At 41.7% G+C, this 24,908-nt stretch overlaps 1 protein-coding gene across 7 annotated transcripts in view; it reads right to left on the bottom strand.

The window, feature by feature from the left end:
- Nucleotides 1-24,908, bottom strand: part of LOC109433178 (serine/threonine-protein kinase Genghis Khan) — a 187,331-nt gene that overhangs the window by 32,827 nt on the left and 129,596 nt on the right. For all 7 annotated transcript variants that reach the window (XM_062860822.1, XM_062860824.1, XM_062860825.1 and 4 more), the window contains 5 exons: nucleotides 11,861-12,234; nucleotides 11,444-11,548; nucleotides 9,367-11,255; nucleotides 8,992-9,306; nucleotides 8,806-8,912 (listed from right to left, as the gene is read on the bottom strand). In XM_062860822.1, the coding sequence (XP_062716806.1) occupies nucleotides 8,806-8,912; nucleotides 8,992-9,306; nucleotides 9,367-11,255; nucleotides 11,444-11,548; nucleotides 11,861-12,234 (2,790 nt within the window). The remainder of the gene's footprint in view (nucleotides 1-8,805; nucleotides 8,913-8,991; nucleotides 9,307-9,366; nucleotides 11,256-11,443; nucleotides 11,549-11,860; nucleotides 12,235-24,908) is intronic.

The following is a 24,908-nucleotide window of genomic DNA, read 5'->3' as shown; positions in this document are numbered from 1 at the left end:
CTCGCAACCGGAATCGCGGGCAAAGGTTCAGCTTCCAGTTTTGAAAGTTCGATGCGAATTCTGTTGGCGTTTTCGTCGTTTTGAGATGCGGTGGAGCAAGTGCTTTCAATTATGTTACCGCTATTGTTATTAACTTGATCTTGTTCAAACTCTATTGTGTCGTTCGTAGGATTTTCTGTTGAATCAACAGTCGCCGGGGTAGGTGAAAATTCGATCACCTGTTTCGGATCTCGCTCCTGTTGATGATCCGTCGTAGTCAGATGACATACTGCATCTGATTTGTCCGCAATCTCAGGTTCACACATTTCTTTCATGTACTTACTTAGAACTTGCCGTTCAAAATCGGTAAGTTCTGAGTCATTGTCTTCCGAGGTGGACTGAACGGTATCATCAACTGAGTGATCGAGAAATTCTTTCAACAAGTTCTGCACCAGCATATCGTCCCCATCCGCATCAACTGGTGTTTCGTTAGCAACAGCTGAAAGGGATTCTTCCATATCTAGAATAATTAAGGGCCTCTCGTCGTCCTCATCACTCTTCGCACGTAGCAACGAGGCCGCTGTACCTTCCTGTTCACCAGACAGTGACGGGGAACCTTCTACGATGCGAGCCGCACTCGACGCCGAATGCTCGTTGTTGGCTGCAGTCGAGCAGGAACTCTTCAGAGCTGCGTTTGTGTACACGGTGGCGACATAACAAACACCATATAACAATCAGATACATGTACAAGAGAGATTAGGAGGCAATAAATGAGTGATAAGCTTAATGTGTTTTGCTGTTTTAATCAATAACACACACAGGTTTTCCTCTTCGGCGATTCCGGTCGCTTAGGGCAACCAACCATCGAACGGATGGAAATGGAACTCGGAAAAGCACTTTTTTACTACAACCATATATCGTTGCTCTTCTACAAGCGTGAAACCATTTCCATCCGTTACGATATTAGGTACAAAAGTGGAATGAATGTGTTTTACTGGAGCAGAAATATTTAAACTTTTAACAACTGTTTCGAATCATACTTTTTATGTTTGCTGATAGTATGTATCTATGTGACTCGTTCTTTTGAACCTAACGCCTTTGAGTTATTGGTTGAATGCGTTCACGATTATATTCTATTCTACACATTGCAATGCATTCTATATCCTAGGACACTTAGTTTTCAGATATGGATATGGTGGATAATTTCATTCCAGATTTTCAAAATTGTTTATGGACTATGAAAGAGTGAACCGAAAATCAACAAATTAAAATGCTTTATATTCAATTGTAGATTAATTAAATGCTTATCAAAATGGTATTCCTATACCATAACCACTTCTGATCACTTGTATACGGATCCTAATTCCGTCCGTCAAGAGTATTTTTTTTCAAAATGGATTTCAACAAATCTATCTTCTGGCTAGAGCATTGAAAATTCAAGTACACCAAAATTACCACCACTTTACCACTATTGTTGCATTCGTGTCAAAAAGGCAGTTATGGAAAGCAGCATGTTTACCAAAGTGTGAAATATTCAGTTTGATACTATGCAAGAGTTTAGATTTTGCTTACCAGCACAGAGGTTTTGCAACAATATTCTGAGGGAATTCTCTGCAGAATCCTGAGAGGATTTTAACCGGATTCCTGAGAGAAATCTCAATAGAATCCTAATACAATGCTCAGCAGAATCCTCAGAGGGGTTTCAGCAGAATGCTGAGAAGATTTAATGTAGAAGATTTAAGCAGAATCCTGAGAGGATTCATAGCAGAATTCTGAGGGAGTTCTCAGCAGAATCCTGGAAGGATTCTCAATAGTATCCTAAGCGAATTCTCAACAGAAATCTGAAAAGATTTTCAGCAAAGATAAAAGATTCTTATTAGTGTACCTAGAGGATTCTCAGCATGACCCTAAGAGGATTCTCAGCAGAATCCTGAGATGAGTTTCAGCAGAATCCTGAGAGGATTCTCAGCAGAATTCTGGGAGGATTCTCAGCAGAATTCTGAGAGGATTCTCAGCAGAATTCTGAGAGGATTCTCAGCAGAATCCTGAGAGGATTCTAAGCTGAATTTTGAGAGGATTCTCAGCAGAATTCTGAGAGGATTCTCAGCAGAATTCTGAGAGGATTCTCAGCAGAATTCTGAGAGGATTCTCAGCAGAATCCTGTGGAGTCTAAGCAGAACCCTGAAAGGATTCTCAGCAGAATCCTGTGGAGTCTAAGCAGAATCCTGAGAGGATTCTCAGCAGAATTCTGAGAGGAGTCTCAACAGAATCCTGAAAGGATTCTCAGCAGAATTCTGAAAGCATTCTTAGCAGAATCCTGAGTAGACTCTTAGCAGAATACTGAGAGGATTCTTAGCAGAATCCTGAGAGGATTCTTTGCAGAATCCTGAGAGGATTCTTAGCAGAATCCTGAGAGGATTCTTAGCAGAATCCTGAGAGGATTCTTAGCAGAATCCTGAGAGGATTCTTAGCAGAATCCTGAGAGATGCTCAGCAGAATACAGCGGGACGGAGGTACTCAGCAGAATCCTGTAAGTATTCTCAGCAGAATCCAGGAGAGGGTTCTCAGTACAAGCCTGAGAGAAATCTCAGCTATTTTCTGAGCGGATTACTATTAGAATCCTGAGAGGCTTATCATAAGAATCCTGAGAGGCTTATAAGAATCCTGAGAGGATTCTTAGCAAAATCCTGAGAGGATTTTCAGCAAAATCCTGAGAAGATTCTCAGCAGAATCCTGAGAAGATTTTCAGCAGAATCCTGAGAGGATTCTCAGCAGAATCCTGAGAGGTTGCTCAGCCGAATCCTGAGAGGTTGCTCAGCCGAACCCTGAGAGGTTGCTCAGCCGAATCCTGAGAGGATTCTCAGCAGAATCCTGAGAGGATTCTCAGCAGAATCCTGAGAGGATTCTCAGCAGAATCCTGAGAGGATTCTCAGCAGAATCCTGAGAGGATTCTCAGCAGAATTCTGAGAGGATTCTCAGCAGAATCCTGAGAGGATTCTCAGCAGAATCCTGAGAGGATTCTCAGCAGAATTCTGAGAGGATTCTCAGCAGAATCCTGAGAGGGTTCTCAGCAGAATCCTGAGATGATTCTCAGCAGAATCCTGAGATGATTCTCAGCAGAATCCTGAGAGGATTCTCAGCAGAATCCTGAGAGGATTCTCAGCAGAATCCTGAGAGGATTCTCAGCAGAATCCTGAGAGGATTCTCAGCAGCATACTGAGACGATTCTCAGCAGAATCCTGAGAGGATTCTCAGCAGAATCCTGAGAGGATTCTCAGCAGAATCCTGAGAGGATTATCAGCAGAATGCTGATGCTGAGAGGATTTTCAGCAGAATTCTGAGAGGATTCAGAACCCTGGAGGATTCAAAATCAGGACAGGAATCTCTGCAGAATCCTGAGAGGATTCTCAGCAGAGTCCTGAGAGGATTCTCAGCAGGATCCTGAGAGGATTCTCGGCAGGATCCTGAGAGGATTCTCAGCAGGATCCTGAGAGGATTCTCAGCAGGATCCTGAGAGGATTCTCAGCAGAATCCTGAGAGGATTCTCAGCAGAATCCTGAGAGGATTCTCAGTAGAAACCTGAGAGGATTCTCAGCAGAAGCCTGAAAGGATTTTCAGCAGAGTCCTGAAGATTTTCAGCAGAATCCTGAGAGGATTCTTATCTGAATCCTGAGAGGATTTTCAGCAGAATTCTGAGAGGATTTTCAGCAAAATCCAGAGAGGATTGTAAACAGAGTCCTGAGAGGAAGCAGAATCATGAGAAGATTCTTTTCAGAATCCTGCATGGATTCTCAACAGAATCGTGAGAGGTTTCTCAGCAGAATCCTGAGTTTTCTCAGCATTATTCGGAGAGGATTATAAGAGCTATTACTTTACGAGTTCTTTCTGAGTTTTCTGCAGTATTTTTTTTCTCAGGATATTCTTTTTCTTGGAATTTCGAAGGAGTTTCTTCAGGAACTCATCCATGACTTAATTCTTGGATTCTCCCAAGAGCTTCTATTGGATTTCCTCCAGAATCATCATTGGAATTTCTCCAGAAATTTCTACTGAGATTCTTCCACGAATTCCTTCTGGGAATTGGCTTCTTTAACGGTGTTGAGATAATTCCATATTCTAAATCTGCATGCAAAACTGAGCCGAAATCCAAATTTTCATGAATTTTGGTGCCCGGGAACCTATTTAAAAATCAATTTGAAGTTTGTATGGGAGCGATTTGTCGAATCACCCCTCGTCGCATTTTGTACTGGGTGGAGCTGTCAAACAGTTACCCAGCTGTCAAAAGGTGATTTGAAAAAATCTCTTTCAAATTGATTTTAGGTACCAAAATAAAGTTCTAAAAATCTGAAAAAAATCATAGTGGCTCAGAAAAAGGTGCTCTTTTGTATAAAATCAAAAAATCGATACATTTTTCTTAATTTAAAAACCCAATTCTCTTTCAGAAATTCTTTCTGATAATCCCACAGTAGTTTCATCTGAAAATCCTTCGGGAGTTTCTCGTAGGAATCAACCAAAAGCTTTTTTTAGGAATCTTTCGGTAGTTATGCTATGCCCTCAAAATTTACTTCTTACTTTGACTTGATTATTCGGGATGATTTGTTTTCAAGTACCGGATAAACGTCTTCGACCTTATATTATTCAGTTATATTGACCACTAGTTGTGGAAACAACAAATTGTTCTATTGAATTGATTGTGATTGAAGCAGATAAGTTATTTCTAGTTAATTCTAATATTGCTAAGCTGGGATTCTTCGATATTTGTTGGTGATTCAATCCGCAATATTGATAGGAGATTAACTCGCCTGGGGATGAAAATCTCATGAGAAAGAAATAATAGTAATACTAAACTTTCTACATTGTAGAATTAACAATTCAATTTTCAATTTACTCGCTTTAAAGCACCAAAATAGATACCGAAATGCACAAATTATGTATGCATGCTGATACAGACGTCATGCTTGCAACAAACGCCATGAAAAACGATAAATTCACTTTTCAATCACCAAAAAACAGTAATTTAGCTAATAATACCTTCCACACTGAAATTTCATAAGCACTTGAATTACCCCCAACAGATTATCCATTTTGATTTCAACCGCTAACTTTCATCGTATCAATTGGTACGCTTAAATTATCTCTTTACACAATCCGTTTATAATCCGCCAAAAGTGAAGAAGAGAGCAATCAAATCGATGCAGTTTTCCTCCTGCTGATTCCGAACAATAGCGAAAAAAGCGTGAGAAACGACACCCCAAACAAGCGGCGGCGGCGCGCGTACACAACAATTTCACTTATTCGCGCGCCAATGCAATTTCCCTGGCTGTGTGTCTCTGAAGTCTGAACTGAGCAGAGCCCCATAGTGGTCGGTTGGTCGCAACGCGGGGTGGTGGTAAACCGCGCCGCTTTCGGGAAGCATAATTTCATTATAGTGATTTAATTATCAACACTTTGTACGGGTGTGGCGGGGGTTCACCAGCCACCGAGCCAGCAGCGATGGAGAAACACCCCGCCGTCCGTCGCTCAATTGGAGATTAGACCTGATTTGTGATGCCGCGCGGCACACTATCATTATTAATTTATTAATTTTCGGTTCTCGCTCTTTCATCTTTTATCTTTAGGTTTTTTTCTTTTCTTCATTTTTTTATCTCTGCATGATGCATGCCATGCACGTTCCGGGTGTGGCGGTGCACATGCATGAGCCTCAGTTTTCTCCCCTATTCGGTTGATGTACGTGTCTGTATGTTTGTTGTGATTGTTTGATTTTTTTGCACTAGTTTTTGTTGTCTGGTTATTTTCTTTTTGTTTTCTTACGACGCATATTCGATTTTCTGTTTTAACACTTTTTTTAAGCTAACTAACACTGGCCGGGCGAAGCGATTGGTTTTTGAGTCTTTTGCGCGGTAGTTCGCTGTTTTTGATTGATTTTTTTTAAGCGTATGAGAAACCCATCACCAACGTTATGAAGTGAGAGTTTTGAAGGTTGAACTAGAAATTGCTTTTCTCTGTGTAAGGTAACCGGTGGTGTTTTTTTGGCATTATTACAAGGGAGTGCATCGTTCGTTCGAAAGTATGTTTGTTTGCTTCTACTTTTTTATTTGCTTTCGCTCAGAAAGGTCCCAAGGGTAATCCTACTTGTTTGAGTTTCGTTCTCATTCTCATACACACCCCGAAAGCGTTCGAGACGAATATTTTAGTAGAACATTTCACAACTTGAAAGGAACGTGACATACGATGGATAGTGATGGAAAGGAGACACATTTGAAGCATGAAAAAGGAATAAACAGTAAGGGCACATGAACGATAAGGTCACACTCAATGGATTAGGCATGTTTTCCAATGACATCACGCGAGAAAAATTAAGGGAAACCCATGGTGAGGAATTAGACTGGTTCATGAAATATTCTAATTTTTTTTAAGTATTTGCATCATATATGCTCAGCAGTTTCTAAAAAAATAGCTTAATTCCTCAAAAGATTTGTAGATTTATCTTAAAGCTGCTCATAATACCATCATTGAACCTCATCTGATGTTTTTGCAGCAATTTATTTAACCCTCGAGTGATCGTGCTGTTGTTTTTTGTACCTACAATACGTTAAAAAAATCTCGGTTTTTGTTTGTTTTGCGCGAGTTACGGAAAGTTAAGATATTGTCCTATTTTTTCTACAATCCTAAGAAGACCCACATAAACCATAACCATAAGACGTGCTTAACCACCCATTCGAGATACAATTCGAACAGTATGCAGTATTGTTGCACCGTCTACGTTATGATCCGTGTATGGTGTTGGTTTGTTGGGGTCATGCCACAAAAGTTCAACTTATTGGACGCAGTGGCTTAATTTCCCCAACAGGGAAGGAAAGAACAACATCGTCTTCCAGGAGTTCGTTTCGAAATATTTCCAGGAATTCATTCAGGTATATCTACTGAATTTCTTACAGGAAGTGTTCCTTCTGGGATTAATACAGGAATTTCTTCCAGAGCTTTGTGATTGTCCAGTAACAGAACACAGCAATTTCTTCTGGGATTCCTCAGGGTGTTCTTTCCGAATGTTGCTTCGATACGTCTTTCCGTGATTCGTTTATGAATTCCTTCAGCGTTTCTTCTAAAAATTCTTTCCGTGATTCTTACAGGATTCCAAAGTTTCTTCGGGGATTCCTCCAGAAGTTCCTTTAGGAATTACGGTATTCTCCAATAAATTTCTTACAAGATTCTTCAAAGAATTCTCTTCGAGATTCTTGCAAAAAATCTTTCCGGGATTTCTCCAGCATTTCCTTCTGGGATTCCTCCTGGAGTTCCTTCAAAGATATCTCAATAAATTAAAAGTTCCTGAGAAACCAATCAAGAAATTCCTTATGGGATTCCTCAAAGAATTCCCTCCAGGATTCTTCTAAAAGTTCCATCCGAGCTTTCTCCAGGAGTCAATTCAGGGATTCTTTACGGTAATACTACAAGAAATTCTTTTGAAATTGTTCCTAGAGTTCTTTCCGGAATTTCTGCAAGAGTTCCTGCCAATATAATCTTCCAGAAAGTGCTTCCGTGAACCATTGAGAAATTCCTTCCAAGATTCTTCCAGGAGTTACGGAATTGTTCCAGGAGTTTCTTTCTTAAAGTATTCAGGTATTCCTTCCCAGAAAGAAATCATTGAAAAATCCCGAAACTACTGAATGAATAAAAAAACTTAAGGAGAAATCCAGGAACACTCATGTAAGAGCTCCGAGGTTAATTCCTGAAGGGTTTCCGATAGGAACTCTAGGAAGAATCTCCGAAAGAACTCTAGAAAGAGTCCCGGAAAGAATTCCTCGAGAAATTCCGGAAGAAACTTCTGGAGGATTCCTGGAAGGAAATCTTGGAACAATCTTGGAAAGATTCCCTGAAATCATCACGGAATTAGGAATCCTTGATGAAATTCCATAATAAATTCCTGAAATACCAATTCCTGATAGGAATTGCTGGAAGAATCGCAGAAGGAACTCTAGGATCCCGTAAGGAGATTCTGGAAGATTCGGAGAACGCTCAGATACATCAAAATGAAAGCAAACAAGTATTGATTTACACTCGGTTAGATTGTGAGTTGGACATTGCGGAAAAAACCAGGTGATTTTTTTCAAACAATATCTGATTAGGATCTTCATCAAAAATGGCCCAATCGCTATCTTAAAATCATCTCGATTAAGCTTTTTCTTCTGAGTTTACCAAAACAAAAACACCTAGAGGAATATTTTTTCACAAATCTATTGATGACGTTTCTACAGGAAGATTTTTTAGAATTTATAGACGTACGATTGAAGGATTTTTGTGAAATATATCTGGGAGGACTTTTGAGTATTTTGTGGAGGAAATGTGTTTTTTTTTTTTTGAAAATATAAGTAGCAATGAACTACTAAAATCAAAGATTCGTGTGAAAAAAAAAATCTGAACCAGTCTAATCCTCACATTTTGCACTCCCTTGTATAATACCAAAAGATGAAAAACAAGTAGAAAACCTTATCTTCAGAGCACATGACATTTCAAGCGGATGAATGGTTGATGCGATGAAAATTCGGCGCAGAATAATGTGAAAAGCATTCAATACGGAGACGGAAACAAGGAAAATGTGTTCCGTAGCTTCTTCCGTATTAAAATTTAACTTTTTTTTTCGCTGAGTTTGCCCGTTTCAGCACATGATTATTGAATTCGACACGTTGAAGCTCGTGCTCCGAACGAAAAACACGCGCCATGGAGGAGCATTGAATTGTTTTATGGAAATCGATAAAAACGAGAGTTCGAATTTGTTGGACAGCGAGTTTGGGGAACACGTAAAAAAAAGAGGGGAAAAATCGCAGTACTTACATCCTTCGTTGGTTTCCAGCCGCTGTTGGAGCTCCTTGATTTGACTTTCTTTGCGTTTCAGTTCATTGCTGAACGACTCGCAAATCTGGCGTGCCTCGCGGAGATCCCTGTGTTGAAGCAAAATAAAAAAAATAGGAACAAGATATGAGTACATCTCTACTTTATTTCAATGAATTATGAACTCACTTTTGAGCAGCGACCAAATCCGTTCGAGTTCGCGTCAGCTCCTCCGAGATGAGGGCCTTTGCTTGAATTTCGTTCTGCAGCGAACTTTGCAGATTGAGCAGTTCCATTTTGTCCAGTTTCTGCGAGCGGCGATTGCGCCAGTTCTTGTCGCTGGAGTTGTGATTGAGCGAACCGGAGTGTTTGAGGAAATCCAGCTCCTCGGTCATCTTGGTGGCCAACGCTTGCAGGTAACCGCGAGCATCTTTCTCATCCGAGACCCACTGAATGATCTCCGAAATCTGTCTTTCCCACTGACTGAATGCTTGGCGTTTATTTCTGGAATCGGAATCAAATGTTATAATTTGTAACATTGGGTTCCGGACATCGCGTTCGAACCTCAATTCCTCATAATCGCTTTCCATTTGTAGTCGGTCGTTCTGCAGACGTCGATTCTGTTCGCTGAGTAACTCCCTATCGGCGCTCAGCTTACGATTATCATCCAGTAGGATCTTCTTTTCGCGCTCATGCCGTTTGCGTAGTTCCATGATGGTCTCCTCCGAATCGGTGAATGATTCCAGCCGTGTCGAGTCCAGCTTGTCGCGAGCCTGTTGCAACTCGATTTGTAACATCTCCCGAAGGTTGTCGGCTTCCGTAAGCTGGTCTCGTATTGCGGAGATCTCCGCATTGTACCGTGATTGTTGCAGGTTGATCTTTTCACTGTATTCCACCTCTAATCGATCGATTTCTAACCGAATCGAGTCAGATGATGAGATTCCTAGTGATGTAGACGAGCCCAGATCGGACGAACTTCTACTCCTTTCGGCCTGCAACTGTCGACAGTAGTCTTCGGATCTCTCCCGCAGCTGTCGTTCTCTGGTAACTTCTGACAATATGTCCTGCATCCTCGCTTCTAATTCCCTTCGGGACTTGTCCGTTTTCCGCAATTCACTTCGAAGCGTGTCAACCTTCTGCATCGCAACTTCGACTTCCTCTTCTTTGTCGCGTACTTGCCGAGATAGTTTCTGCTTTTGTTGCCTCAAATCCGATAGCTTGTCAGTTACTTCGGTGTATTCAGCCATCGCCAGCTTCCGCTGACTGAGGGCATCCTTCAGTTCCTTATCTTGTAGTTTCAGTCTTTCAAGTGCGTCTGCGTGCTCCTTCTGCATATCTTCCTTCTCTTGCCGCAGCTGGCGATTGAGTTTCTCATACTCTTTCAACTTAGCATCTAACTGGCCATCGACCGTATCTCCCAGCACAGAGTTTCCACTACTTCGGACGGCAAATTCCTGCCGTTCGAAGCTTTTAATTTGACTTTCCAACTCACAATTCCGCTTGGTCAGAATGTTGATTTCATCCTGCAGTTTCCGGGTGCTGTCCGGACTGAGTCGTTTCTCTTCGGAACGTTGTTGATTACCATCTAACTTGAGCGGAGCTAACGGTTGTTGTAATTGACTATTGGTTAAGTTATTAATGGCACGTGACAGTTTCCCCACATCCGATATACTGCTGTCCTTGGTGAATGTAAACCCAATGAAAGGCAGGTGATGCCCTGAGAAGGCGGGATTTGTCGTTGGAGGCACCGCATCGGACAACTTGATGTCCGTATCGTCCACATCAAAATTGGACGTATCGGTTGGACTAGAAACCTCAGGTATGTACGGCGCCTGGCCGTTTCGTATCGTATCCCAGTCGATTCCCTCGAACCACGGATGCGATTTGAAATCATCGATTCCATTCTGACCCAGTCGGTAATCCGGCGAGCAAATTAATCTCTTGATTAGATCCTTTGCATTATCACTAACTTGGAACTCTTCGTCGTCGTTGGGAAAGTCGAAGCAGTTTTTGTGGTTCATAATTTTCCCGTAAGTTTCTACTAAACTTTCCGCGTAGAAAGGTGTTTCGCCGAACAACATTTCATACATGCAAACTCCTAAAGACCACCAATCACATTCAGGCCCATATTTCCCCTGACCATCCTCCATCGCACGCAGGATTTCCGGCGATATATAATCCGGTGTCCCCACAGCCACATTCGATTGCACCGTACCCTGAGGTCCCAGCTTCAGACATGACCCGAAATCTGCCAAACGGACATGCCCACTCGCATCCAGAACGATATTATCGGGTTTGATATCTCGATGAACATACTTTAACTCGTGGATACTGTTGATGGCAAGTACCATTTCAGTGATGTAAAACCGCGCCATGTCTTCCGGGAGCCGGTCTTCGAATTTACTCAGCAGGGTAAGCAAATCTCCGCCACAGTAGTAATCCATCACAAGATACTGAGATGGGAAAAAGATGGTTACAATACATATATTCCCCTGTTCAAGCGTTGAAGTAGTGGAAATGAGAATGGCTCAATGAAAGAAAGCCAAAGTTATAACTCATGAATGACTTCCCATTTCCACTGGTACTTTAACGCAGCGTAACACCTACACATCAATCATGTGCTCGCACCAGCCTTACTTACCAGATTGATATCGTCTTGGAACGCATAGTGCAAGTTGGTAATCCATCTTCGATCACCGAATACCAGCACATCGCGTTCCTCACGAAAGCACGCCGTTTCAGCACGCTGCAAAAAAGTAACATTACGAAAAGAAACGTAAGAGGAAAAAATAAACCAAAACAATACTGATTAATGCTAAAGGACGTGGAACGTTTGACAATCTGTGCATATGCTATGTATTAAGATAAAAAAGATCAGCATTAGTTATGGAAAAATGTTTAATTGACTACTTTCCACGTGAACAGTTATGGGACTTAAGCAATTCATTCCTCAACGTGCCAAAGCTGTACAGAACCTGAGTTTTTAGCAAAATCTGAAAATCTCTAAGGAACAGTGCATCATCATAGTTGGCAACAGCCCCCAATCTCTGCCACTTACCTTCAACATCTCCCATTTGTTCAGAATCTTCATCGCGTAAATCTGACTAGTGTGATTCATCCGCACGACGCATACCTCGCCGAATGCCCCGCGGCCAATGACCTTGAGCACCTCGAAGTCCTCCCGCGAGAGACGCAACTGCTTGATGCACTGCACCACCGATCGGATCATCTCGATAAAATCGGACACAGTTTTCTCCCGGCGGAGGGACGAGTTGCAGCACTCGTCGTACAGCACCAGCATGCAGTCGAGCAGCGTTTCGATCGAGAGGAATTTCTCCGACGACATGCCGGCGCTGTTCAGGTTGTTGTTCGAGGTGACATTGTCGATGATGAGCGATTCGAGCTCGCGCAGCCGGTTGGATGCTGAGATCACTGTAGAAGGAAACAAAAAAAAAAACGTAACAAACGGTGAGTAACAGAGGAAAAAGCCATTATTATTTCGGAAGGTCGTCGCGGAAAATATACTCCACGAGACGAAAATAATCATGGGGTGCAAATAGTGGCGGCCACTAGGTCCCAGGCGGCCCAGAGGTGTTGAAATAAATAATTTAGAGTTTCATGGTATGACTGCTGGCATTACACAAGGTAAATGAAGATTGGATGCCGATCATATACATATAAATTTACAAATCTAAGCCGTAGGTCATATATGAGAGTAATGCATGCATTGAATTCGTCCTTTCGAACGGATGGACATCAGCACCTTTTCGTCACACAGGTTGTACTTTCAAGGGTTGTATGGCATTTGTCAGAATGTCATCAGTTTGACAGAACAAACCATTTCCGAGAAAACTATTTGTCAGAATTCGCCATTCTCCGGAAAGCAATTCCCCAGACTGAACTCGAAACAAGTGAGACACACAAAAAAAGGTATAACTATTGATTGCGTGCACAAAAATGGCTGGTTTTTTAATCAGGAATAGCATATTATGTGTAGTTATAATACCATAAAACTTTTATCAAAATCGGTTTAGTACTGGCGCAGATATTGTCGATACAATAAAGTGTGATTTTGGAAACTTTGGACATCCCTTTAAAAAAATGTTTATGCTATAACTTTGTTGATAGCCTATCCAAACGTCTGAAAATTTAACTGTAAGTTCTTCAAGTAAGGCATAATAAGTAATGAAAATTTCATCATATTTTTTTTTAACAATTCAAGCAAAAAAAACTGTTTTTCAAATTTTGCATTATTTCGACTGTAGAACTGGCAACTCTGTCCCGATTTTTATATAACTTTGACAGTGTAAAATTTAATTGTTGTGTTGAACAGTTTTCAGTGAAAATTTCAGCCATTTTAGTAGAATACTTTCAAAATTACAGCAGTTTCAATTTCACTATACCAAAAACCACATCCGCTTACACCCGATTCTTTTATTGCACGGGTCGTTTTTCTGCTGTATCTCGGTCAGTTTTGAACCAATTCACATGAAACTGTGTACACAGGTAGACACGGTTTGTACTACTAGTGTACGAAAAATCAAATCAATTGGTTCAAAACTGACGGAGTTATAGCGGAAAAACCACCCGTGCAAATAAAAAAGAATCGGGTGTATTGAGAAATAGTGCTATGGAGATGATCCAAAAATCAACTTAGGCTTTTTCTAAGCATTTGGTGCATTTGCCAATACAGCTACTAAAACTAGTATTGTCTCCAGTTACACAAATCTACATTTTCACTATTTGTCCGTCACAACAAATCTTATTATAATCGCTTGCCATATTATGACCCGGTAAAAACATTAGAATAGTTCAAAATAGTGACTTTTCAACAGATTAAGTTACTTGAGAGCATTTTCAGCCCAAAACACAAAAAATACAATTTTTTACTACACTCTTAAAAAAAATCGTGTAAATTTAAGTTCATTTGGATGCACATAAAAGGAGCGGCCAGTTTGACACAAATTTACGCCTTCTATCACAAATAAAGTCGAGCTAGCAATCGCTAGAGCCGAAACGAGAGATAAAATAGGGTAAGTGTACCAATTATGGCTATAGTACCAATTATTCGCTATAGTTGATTTTCACCCTTTAACGATGTAAATCAACAAGACAAATTTTGTGAACAACAGATAACGTTTACAAAAGATAGTCGCACTCATTTATACTCCACATTTTCCTCAAATCATGGTAGAAATAAATCATTTTCCTTAAAATTTCGGCTTCCTTGCACCCTTTTTCGCCATAGTGCACCAGTTATGGCTAACCCCATAAGGAATGCATGCAAATAGTGCGAAAAGGAACCGAAGTTAAAAAATGTAACCATAACTGGTACAGGGTTCCTATCATTGCCACACGCTGTAATAAATACTAAAAGTAGTTTTGGCTCCGTTTCTATATTTTTCCTGTAAAGTATGGGAACTAAGCTGTCTTTTAACTTATTGATGACATTCGTTGGTCTTCTCGTTATTTTTGTATAAATAGCTTTCCTTAGGTAGTGCCATAATTGGTACACGCACCCTATATTTAAGTAAAATAATAAACAGGATTCGAACTCTGGTCCGCTGATTGAGAGGCACGTACTATACCTTTCGGCTGTATCACCGAGTTGTGAGACAAATGATAAATGTAAAACTGTTTCTACCTATTTCGTCAGATAGGTTTGTGCAACTAACTCAAACTTACATGATGGATGTAAAATTCAGTCAAATTTGCCATGCAGTCATAAAATGTTTACGTACGTTGATGGTTTACGTCACGTGTAAATTCGTAATTTTTTAAGAGTGTAGATTTTTTTTTAATTTGAATGAGATTTTGTTCATGCGTTGGATTTCGTGAATCATTACATTTGCATCAACATATAAACATTTTTGCTAACCTAACTCTTGAAAAGGACTTAAGAAAAATACCTAATTTTGTTCTTAAAAAAATATAACTCGGAAAAAGTTTAGTGTATTCAAATGATGTCTTCGATGATGTTTGAGGATATTTGAAGGACTTTTAGTAAAAAAAAATACATTTAGAGTAATATTCATAGCGGATCTATTTTAGATGTTATATAATTTAGATTTTCCAAAAAAACTCACCTTTTGATTTTTTTAAATTATCCTTCTTCCAGCCTCAATTTTTTTTTCTAATATTTATATTTTACATCGATTTTACAAACAAGCAAAAGCGAACAAGTTTGGAAAATAATTTCTATCAAATATAGATACTTCGTATAGGTTGCAATGAAAAAACTATATATGCATTTTTTTGTACATTTAATCATACTTAAGTTATTGGGGATTTACCGGCTACTTGTATTCTACCGGTTACTTGAGTAGTCGTTGCAAAGTAGCCGTTTTCATATAAAAATCAAGTTGATTGTCAAAAAATGAATGTCGCTGAATAGCTAGTGGCAACGAGGAATAGCGCATACAATAAAAATGTTTAAAAACATTTTTAAGTTACTCTTTTTATAAAACGGCTACTTTGGAGGCCATACTGAAGCGACCGGTAGAATACAAGTAGCCGGTAAATCCACAATACAGAAACTTTGAAATATTAAAAAAAATAATAATAAGAGACATGTTTGGGATCTTAGGGAATATTATTCGAGATTTTTTTACTGTAGTTTTTTATCAAAAAAGGATCAATATTTTTTTCATATGTGAATTTTCAGACGATCACGAATAACATCCATTAATTTAGATGTAGGGCAAAAATTCTGCAAGATTTTTCATTGAAACTTGTACGTAGAAGCTATTTTTGACACAAACAAAAAACACAAAAAAAGGTTTCTGTTTGCCCGTTTTGAAAATTGATGGAAAATAAATAAAAAAAATCTAGAAAAGCAGCTGGAAGCATTTTACCATTCTCGGAAAATTGGCAAATTACATACTTAATCCCATACTCGATGTTCCGTACTTTTTTTTAGCGGTAAAATTCGTCAAAACTACGAAATTGCTGAACACTCGGTATATTTCTCGAGCCTCTACTGAATACTACACTAAATACTTCTGACGACTGCAATGTTTCAAAATTGTTTGCTGTCTACGGTAAAACTTGTTGCTGATATGCTCAGCACATCAAAGTTTTCTCCTGCTGTGGAAATATTCGGTAAAAATTGTTACTGATCAGTCAGTTATATTGACATTTTTACTGAACAGTCGTCACTTGACTGTTCAAAAGTGCTGAACGAAATGTTATTGTCGTAGCAAATCTGTCAAACAGTTTGAACCTACGCCATCTTGTTTGTTTCCAGTGCGCAGTGAACATAAAAAGTTTGACGGTTGTAAAAAGCGAAAATGGACAGCATTTTCGAACGTATAAAACAGTGTGAGGTGAGAGCAAAGGATAACTGTAAGTACCTTCATTTTGATGATATTTTATTTGTAGAAAAAGCCCAGACGACTGCAAATGCAACCCTGCCGGCGACATTCCTAGAGACGTAGATCGTTCAGAACTGGAACCCGCTGAAGTCAGAAGCTTTCATCGAAAATAGAAAAACGATATAGTGCTTCTCCGATTGTCGTGAAACTTGGTGGGCTTGTAGTTCTTCGAAAATAATTAGACCCGTATTTTTTTTATTTCGTCATTAGGGTGACCAATTTTTATATAGGGTGGTCCAAAAAATCAAGGTTTTTCAAAACTAAAAATTTTCAAAAAATCGTAACTTTTGAACCATTTGACCGATTTTAAACTTCATTTTTTGTTTGAAAGCTATTTAATTGTAGTTTTCAGGAAAAATACGTTAAAGAGGCTTAAATATAAAGAGTACTATAAAATATGCAAATATATTAGTTTTTTCACGTTTTCATGGTCTTGGGACCAAAGAGGTACCCTGGTTTTATATTTTTATCAGAAAATTTAGGAAATTTGGCGTAACATATGAAAAAATCAGAAATGTATGTTGTTTTGTTTTTGAGATATGATTTTTTGAATATAGAGAGTCATATATTTTAGTACTAGCTACTCTAAAATTGCTTGAAATTGCAAATTCTCATAAAACTATGCATAGTATTGCTTTTTAAAGTTATTCGTGGTGTTTGGTGTCCATAATATTATAAGGAATCAAAATATAATCAAATTTAACCTTCCAGGACGCGCGCCATCTAGCAACCGAAACTGCACCGCGTTCGCGCTGTATAGGACGAGCGAGGTTTTTTGGAGGTGTTGTACTTTTTACAACAGCGCGCGTGCTGAAGGGTTAAAAAAGTGTCTTGTATGGGAAAATTTGACCTTTTATTTTCAAAAAATCATATCTCAAAAACTAAAAAACATACATCTCTGTACAAAATTTCAGCGCAATCGGTGAAACTAAATATAATTTAGCGCAAGCGGTTTAAAGTTTGCATAGGATTTAGGGGGTTCAGGGGCAAGATGGCCATCTTAAGCTTAGGCGCCTTGGGAGCATATACTTTCATTGGAATATGGCTATTTAACATTGATCCCCTTTGTTTCATGTCTTTTCTATCTTATTAACACAAAAAAGCATTTTATTTTGCACTACGAATGCAAAATAAATTCATTTGAAAAATGTTACTTTCGACATAGAATTTTTGCCATATGGGGCAAGATGGCCACCCCATCGGGGCAAGATGGCCACAGAGCTAAATTTTCACAATTAGTGTGCTTTAATCCCTAAGCAACGTTCAATAAACCAAGGTCGAATCATCCGCAACGCTTTGCCTACAGATGGTGTGGTATTTGCCAACATTTTCTTTATGATAATGTTTGAAATAAAATTGATAGAAATTTCTTTGGAAATGTTCTATGATTTGGTCTATTTTTTTTCAGAAAACTTGTTTCTCTCGAAACGATTTATCTGCAGATACATTACTACTCGTTTCACGCATTATACTGTAATTCAACGTCTTGTAACGAACCCTCTTATGGCGGTTTTGGCTACGATTTTCCATCTCTGTACCAAAATATTCAATGACACCAATCACCGTTCAAGAACAAATAATGATCGATAGCTTGGGATTATAAGCCGGAATTTGTCCTGGTTGGTCGATCCTGGGGTGCCTAGGATCCGATTCCTATGCCTTGGGAATTGGGTTTCGGTTGGAATCAATTCACTGCCACTACCAGTCGGTTTAGTTAGCACAAATACACCTTTTTATTCACTAAAACCACATACTAAGGAATTAACTTATTCAAATTGACGTACTAACTTAACATTAATTTATTTAGTCTAAGCTTAAAATTCTTCCTCAACACGTCTCTTCACATGGCTATCAAATTACAGACTAATTTCTCATGGCAAAAGGCCAACTTCTTCTAGTTATATAATAGTATTGTTTACCATAGTCTTCTATAACAAAGTCGTAGAAATTTTACAAAGGCAGAGTCCAGTTGGTAGCGTGGCCGTTAGCACCGGCTATAAAAACTGTTTAGGGTGTCTCCAACATCCTCCCCTCCCCTGAAACAGCCGGAGTTTCAGTAGTTTCCTTCGGATCTGCTGCTTCTGTTTCGGCTGGATTGGCCACCGGCAGGATATAAATTTTGGTGACCGGTCTTTTAATGAAGCCGTCGGCTGTCTTGAGTGTGACGACTCTCACGACGTTGTCATCCCCCGGATGTACGGCATGAATACGGGCCATTCTCCAGCGTGTTGGTGGCTGATTATCATCACGGATCACCACCAGACTCCCGGTCTTGATTTCCTGTGGCGGTTGTCACCATTTGGTCCGGGCCTGCAGTTGGGTTAAATACTCGGACCTCCAACGCTTCCAGTAAAATTGCAGACACTGTTGAATCAGCTCTCGGTGTTGTAGTCTCCCTGGTGATATATTGGTCAAATTCTCTTCCGGTAACGCTTGCAGTGATGTAGTGACCAAAAAATGCCCTGGGGTCAAGGCCTCCAAGTCCTCCGGGTCATCAGAAAGGGGTGTTAAGGGCCTTGAGTTTAAACAACACTCCACCTGGGCTAGGAGGGTCGTCATATCCTCATACGAAACCGCTGTGTCACCTAGTACCTTCAGTAGGTGCACCTTCGTCGATCGTACGGCACTCTCCCACAAACCGCCGAAGTGGGGGGCGCCGGGCGGTATAAAACTCCACTGCATTCCTTCATCTGTACACCACTTCGCTACTGTTTCGTTGTGCTCCTTGGACCGTAGGTTCTGTAGGAGTTTCTCCATGGCGTTCCTAGCTCCAACAAAATTTGTGCCGTTGTCGGAGAACAATTGGGCACACTTTCCGCGACGTGAAATAAATCGGCGCAATGCTTGGATGAAGCAGGGCGTCGAAAGATCGGTGGCTAACTCCAGGTGTACCGCCTTCGTGGAGAAGCATACAAATACTGCCACATACGCCTTCACTGCAGCTCTTCGGTATCCGGGTCGCACGTAGATCGGGCCGAAGTAATCGACCCCTGTCGTCGAAAACGGTTTTGCTGGAACCACTCTCGGTGTAGGTAGCTCGGCCATAAATTGACGAATAGTTGCCGGCTTCGTCCGATAGCAACGCATACATTCGTGGCAGACCTGTCTCGCTACATTACGTCCCCCAAGAGGCCAAAATCGAAGCCGAACTGTGCTCAATATGAGTTGCGGTCCGGCGTGCAACAGTTTCAAATGATAATGCCGAATTATTAGTTTTGTTAGGCTATGACGAGCTGGTAGCACAATTGGGTGCTTCGCATCCTCACACTCTCCCGACTTCCCAAGTCTCCCCCCTACCCGCAACAGACCATCAGGCGCGACAAATGGGCAATACCAGCGAAGGGGTGATTGTCGTGATACACTCTCTCCCTTGCTAATGGCTTTTAGCTCTCTGCCGAAGACCTCCTCTTGTACCCGCTGTATAATTTTCGATTCGGCTTGTAGCAGCTCCTCTATGGTCAACGGTCCGACCTTGCGTTTGCCTGCCTCCTCTCGAAGGTTGCGTAGGTATCGACGACACCAAGCAGTTTGACGAATCATAGTAGTGTAGGTTGAGAATCGTGCTATGTGTTCTTCGATGAAACTTGGATTCGATGCTGTTGATGACAACACCACCTGCCGTCTTTCCTCCGCTAATCCGGTCGCCGAGAACTCCTTTTGCTTCGGCCAATGCTCCATGGTTGTGTGCAGCCACTCAACGTCCCACCACAGACGGTTGTCCAATATTTCTTCTGGTGGGATCCCACGAGAAATGAGATCCGCAGGGTTCTTCTCTCCAGGCACATGACTCCAGCAGCAATTTTCAGTCAGTCGTTGTATCTTGGCGACACGATTCGCAACAAATGTCGTCCAAGTCGATGGAGTTGCAGCGCACCAACGAAGAACTATCTCTGAATCCGTCCAGAAGAAAACATCGAAAGCAGTATCGATCGCCTCTGTGACCTGGGAAAACATTTCGGCAGCTAATGTTGCAGCACGTAATTCAAGCCTTGGGATGGTTTGTGTTTTGAGCGGTGCTATCCTAGACTTCGACAATAATAGGGCCACCTTGATTCGTCCCGAGGAGTCTTCTGTTCTGACGTACACACACGCTCCGAGGGCCTTTTCCGAAGCATCCGAAAATATGTGCAATTGGGTTCGCACAGCTAGGGGAATTATTACCAATCGTTCGATACGCAAATCGTTGAGTAGGGGAATGTGTTCGTAGAATTTTCTGAATTCTTGCTCGACCTTTTGTGGCAAAGGTGAATCCCAAGCAAGCCTTTGCCCCTTGTCGTCCAACAGCTGCCACGAAAGTTGCATAATGATTTTGGCTTGGGTAATCACTGGTCCTACAAATCCAAGAGGATCAAACAAAGTAGCAATGATCGAGAAAATTTTCTGTTTTGTGAGTGGGGTATCTGAGAGGGGTGGGGCCTTGAAATTGAAGCGGAAAACATCCGTTGGAGGAATCCAGATGAGTCCTAACGTTTTAACCATGGGATCCGGGTCCAAGTAGATTCCATCCGCCGCTTGGATTGAAAGGTCTTCGCTGGGTATGCCTTCCAAAACCGTTGCACAGTTGGACGCGAACTTTCGGAGCTTGAATCCACCGCTGTCGAGCATTTCCACCAATTGAATCCGTAGTTCCTTAGCGGTCGCAGGATCATTCGCCCCGGTTATAGCATCATCCATATAAAAGTCGTTTTTGACAGCTACCGATGCCAGTGGGAATCGCTCGGCCTCGTCGGTCGCAAGCTGTACTAGGGTTCTCGTCGCAAGAAATGGGGCGGGTTTGGTACCATATGTCACTGTTTCCAGTTCGTATGTTGTTAAAGGTTGATCGGGTGACGAACGCCAAAGGATAGATTGAAGCCGTCTGTCTGCTTGGCAAACATCTACCTGCCGAAACATTTTTTCAATGTCGGCTACCAGCATAATTGGGCGGAAACGGCTCCGGAGAATAATCGACCGTAAATCTCTTTGGATGACTGGGCCCGACTGCAAGCAATCGTTTAGTGAGAGCCCAGTGGATGTTCTAGCAGAAGCAACAAACACCACTCTCACTCGTGTAGTAGTGCTTCCTTCCTTAACGACTGGGTGATGTGGGAGGTAGCACCGATTTACTCCTTCCTCGTCGTGGGTGACTCGTGACATATGCCCTAGTGTCTCGTATTCCTCCATGAAGGACACATACTGTTCCCGTAACGATGATTCTCGGTTCAATCGTCGTTCGATTTGAAGAAACCTCCTTTCGGCGGTCGCCTTAGAATCCTAGGTTGCGCATCATTTCTTCATTTCCTGGTAGCGATACCATATACCTTCCTGAAGCTTGTCTTTGGGTTGTCCGTTGGAAATACTCCTCACATTTGGCTTCATCCCGTGACATGTTGTTCCCCAAACCAACCTCCTCATACTCCCAAAACTTCTCAATCATCTTTTCTAGTCGACTCGAAGTTGCTACATCGCATAACACAGAGGTAATTGGACCATCTATTGGGTATCGGCCTGTAGCTATCCATCCGAAAACAGAATCGACTAAAAGAGGCAAATGTTCACCCAGACTTATGCGCCGACCGGTAACGAACACATCCAAAAAGAACTCTGCTCCTATCACCAGATCGATCGGTTCAGACTTGAGAAAGTGTGGGTCCGCTAATTCAATGCCAGCTGGTAGGTTCCAATTGTTGGGGTCAACGGACGCTATTCCTGGTTGAGCAGAAAGTTTGGGCAACACATAAAATTCCATACCCTGGGCGAAATTGGAAATACAAGACCGAACAGTCACCGTGACCTTGCCATGAACCTTGTTAGATGTACCATGAATGCCTACAACTTCGACCATGCTGGAATCCTCCTTGACTACCAGCTGTTTCCTCATACGTTTGGTGATAAGGTTGCATTCCGCTGCGCTATCCAAAAGTGCCCGCGCACGCACGGTTTGACCTCTATCATCCTCCAAAAGAACCATCGCCATCGTAAGCAATAAAACACCCGTCGACGATCCTGACGCAGAATTGCAAGATACTACGTTAGTGGTTGCCACGTTAACCACTTTGGTGTTGGTTACCTCTTCGGTTGGTTGTGCTGCGGTAGTGGTCGGACCAGATTCGCCGGTGTGGTTTGACCTTCTCTCTTCAACCTTCCCCTTGAAGCAAACAAGTGTATGGTGCTTGCCCTTGCATTGCCTACAAGTGAACTTCGAGTGACAATCCCGAGCCTGATGACCACGCCGAAAGCAGTTTCGGCACAACGAGTGCGAACGCAGTAGTCCGTCCCTCTCGGAAACAGGTAGTTTTAGAAATTGCGAGCACTGGTAGAGTAAATGACTATCCGAACAAGCGACACATTTGAGTGGAGCCGATGGTTGGAGAATGGTATTGCAGACCTTCACCACATTGGGTTTCCTTGGAAATTTCGACGAACCAGCTTCTATTCTCTGCTCAACCGGTCGAGTGGGAAGTGCCTCCAGGATCTGAATTCGCCGCTGCAGAAAATTGGTTAGGTCCCTTACCGTATCGACGTCCTTGATAGAAGAATGTTCCTCCCAGCTCCTTCTTGTTGCACCATCGAGTCGAGAGCTTAGTAGATGCAGCAGTAACAAATCCTTGAACTCCGTCGCCTGGGGGGTTGCCTGATCCAACGACTTCACGATCTTCTCATAGGATTCCAAAAGGGTGTGTAGTTCTGTTGCCGATTCCTTCTTGACCACCGGTAGTTCGAACAGCGCTTGAACCTGACGTTTACGAAGGATTTTGGAATTGGAATAGCGAGTGCAGATCAGATCCCAAGCAACATTATAGTTCGCCCTGGTGAGTGGGAGCGAATCGATAACAGCTAACGCCTCACCTTCTAGCTGACTACGGAGGTAATGAAATTTTTCGATATCTGGTAGGTCAGGTTGCCAGTGTATCAGAGAAGTGTATAAATCGCGAAATGTCTGCCATTCATCAATTTTGCCACTGAATTTGGGGAGTGTTATTTGGGGTAGCCTAACGTGGGGGTTGGGTGCGGAATGAGTGTTATCGTGAGAGCGAGCAATTGGATTGAGCACAGTTTCATCGGAATTCTCCCTGATTGTGTCCAAGAGAAACGATTTCAGTTGATAAAATCAATTCTCGAAGTCTACCCGATCCTTAACGAACGATTCTTCCTCGGCTGTCGAATCTTCGTGGGCCTCTATCTCTTCGGTACTCTGGTTGATCCTGTCCCAGAGTATGTCCAGTTTCTCCAGTCGCACTTTAACCTCGGTTAGCTTCGTATCTTCGGTGTAATCATCCATAAATTTGCACATATTGTCGAACGATGTTTGGAGACCTCGTAGCCGCGACTGCAGTACCTTCAGCGACGTTTTCGATTTGCTGGGCATGTTGTGTACCTCGAAAAGTGAGACCAAAGTAGCACAATTTGGGACAGTGATAACGTTGGAGCGCCAATTACCTGCTGGCTCTTGGGATTGAGCCTTGTATTTCAATTAGAGATGCTCCTCGAACAACAGCAGAGCGGACGGTCGCTTCGCAACGATTAGGCCGGACGATCAATGCAGTGTACCTCAAAAAATGAGACCAAAGTAGCACAGTTTGGGGAGTGATATCGTTGGAGCGTTAATTACCTGCTGGCTCTTGGATATGAGCCTTGTATTTTTAACTAGAGATGATCCTCGAACAACAGCAGAGCCAGTGGTCAACTCGCAACGATTAGGCCGGACGAACGAGTAGTATGCCTCCGGATAGATATGGTGTTTTCAAGCTGTTAGCCTTCCTTCCAAGGTAAGCAGAGATGAACCTTTTTTATTCGGGTACGCAGTCACCGGTAGTGTTGATTGATGGAAGATGGTTGCCAAGTGTAGTGATGTGCCTCAGTATGATGATGAATGGGATGACGAAGGACAATGACGACGTCGAAGATAACCTGTGTCACACAAAGACCACGAGCAGTACTGGATTTTTGGATGTAGAACCTTGGAATTGCACTCACCGATTTTCCATGAAAAATATGCCTTGGGTAAGTGTACTACGTTGATTTCGGTGATCGGATGATGGGAGGTGACGTGCTCCGACGCCAATATCCAAAATGGCGCTCTCCAGTGGTTGGGCAGTGAATCAATTGGGGAATTGGAATGGCGAATTGGTTTCCTCCTTTTCGGTGCCTTCGACCAACGAATCCGGTTCGAAGGACCAACTGATCGATAGCTTGGGATTATAAGCCGGAATTTGTCCTGGTTGATCGATCCTGGGGTGCCTAGGATCCGATTCCTATGCCTTGGGAATTGGGTTTCGGTTGGGGTCAATTCACTGCCACTACCAGTCGGTTTAGTTAGCACAAATACACCTTTTTATTCACTAAAACCACATACTAAGGAATTAACTTATTCAAATTGACGTACTAACTTAACATTAATTTATTTAGTCTAAGCTTAAAATTCTTCCTCAACACGTCTCTTCACATGGCTATCAAATTACAGACTAATTTCTCATGGCAAAAGGCCAACTTCTTCTAGTTATATAATAGTATTGTTCACCATAGTCTTCTATAACAAAGTCGTAGAAATTTTACAAAGGCAGAGTCCAGTTGGTAGCGTGGCCGTTAGCACCGGCTATAAAAACTGTTTAGGGTGTCTCCAACAAATAACTTTAAAGTTTTTCTGAGGTATCATCTACATCGTAGTTAATTTTAACAGCCCCAACTAATATGAAAAAGTAATTTCCTGTGGTTTTGCAGTATCTTTAAACATCAATAACAGTTTTGAGGCTG

The sequence above is a fragment of the Aedes albopictus genome, chromosome 3, assembly GCF_035046485.1.
Source record: "Aedes albopictus strain Foshan chromosome 3, AalbF5, whole genome shotgun sequence".
In the NCBI taxonomy this organism is placed as follows: domain Eukaryota; kingdom Metazoa; phylum Arthropoda; class Insecta; order Diptera; family Culicidae; genus Aedes; species Aedes albopictus.
Note: the sequence above shows the minus strand (reverse complement) of the source record. Positions and strands in the feature narration are given on the sequence as shown.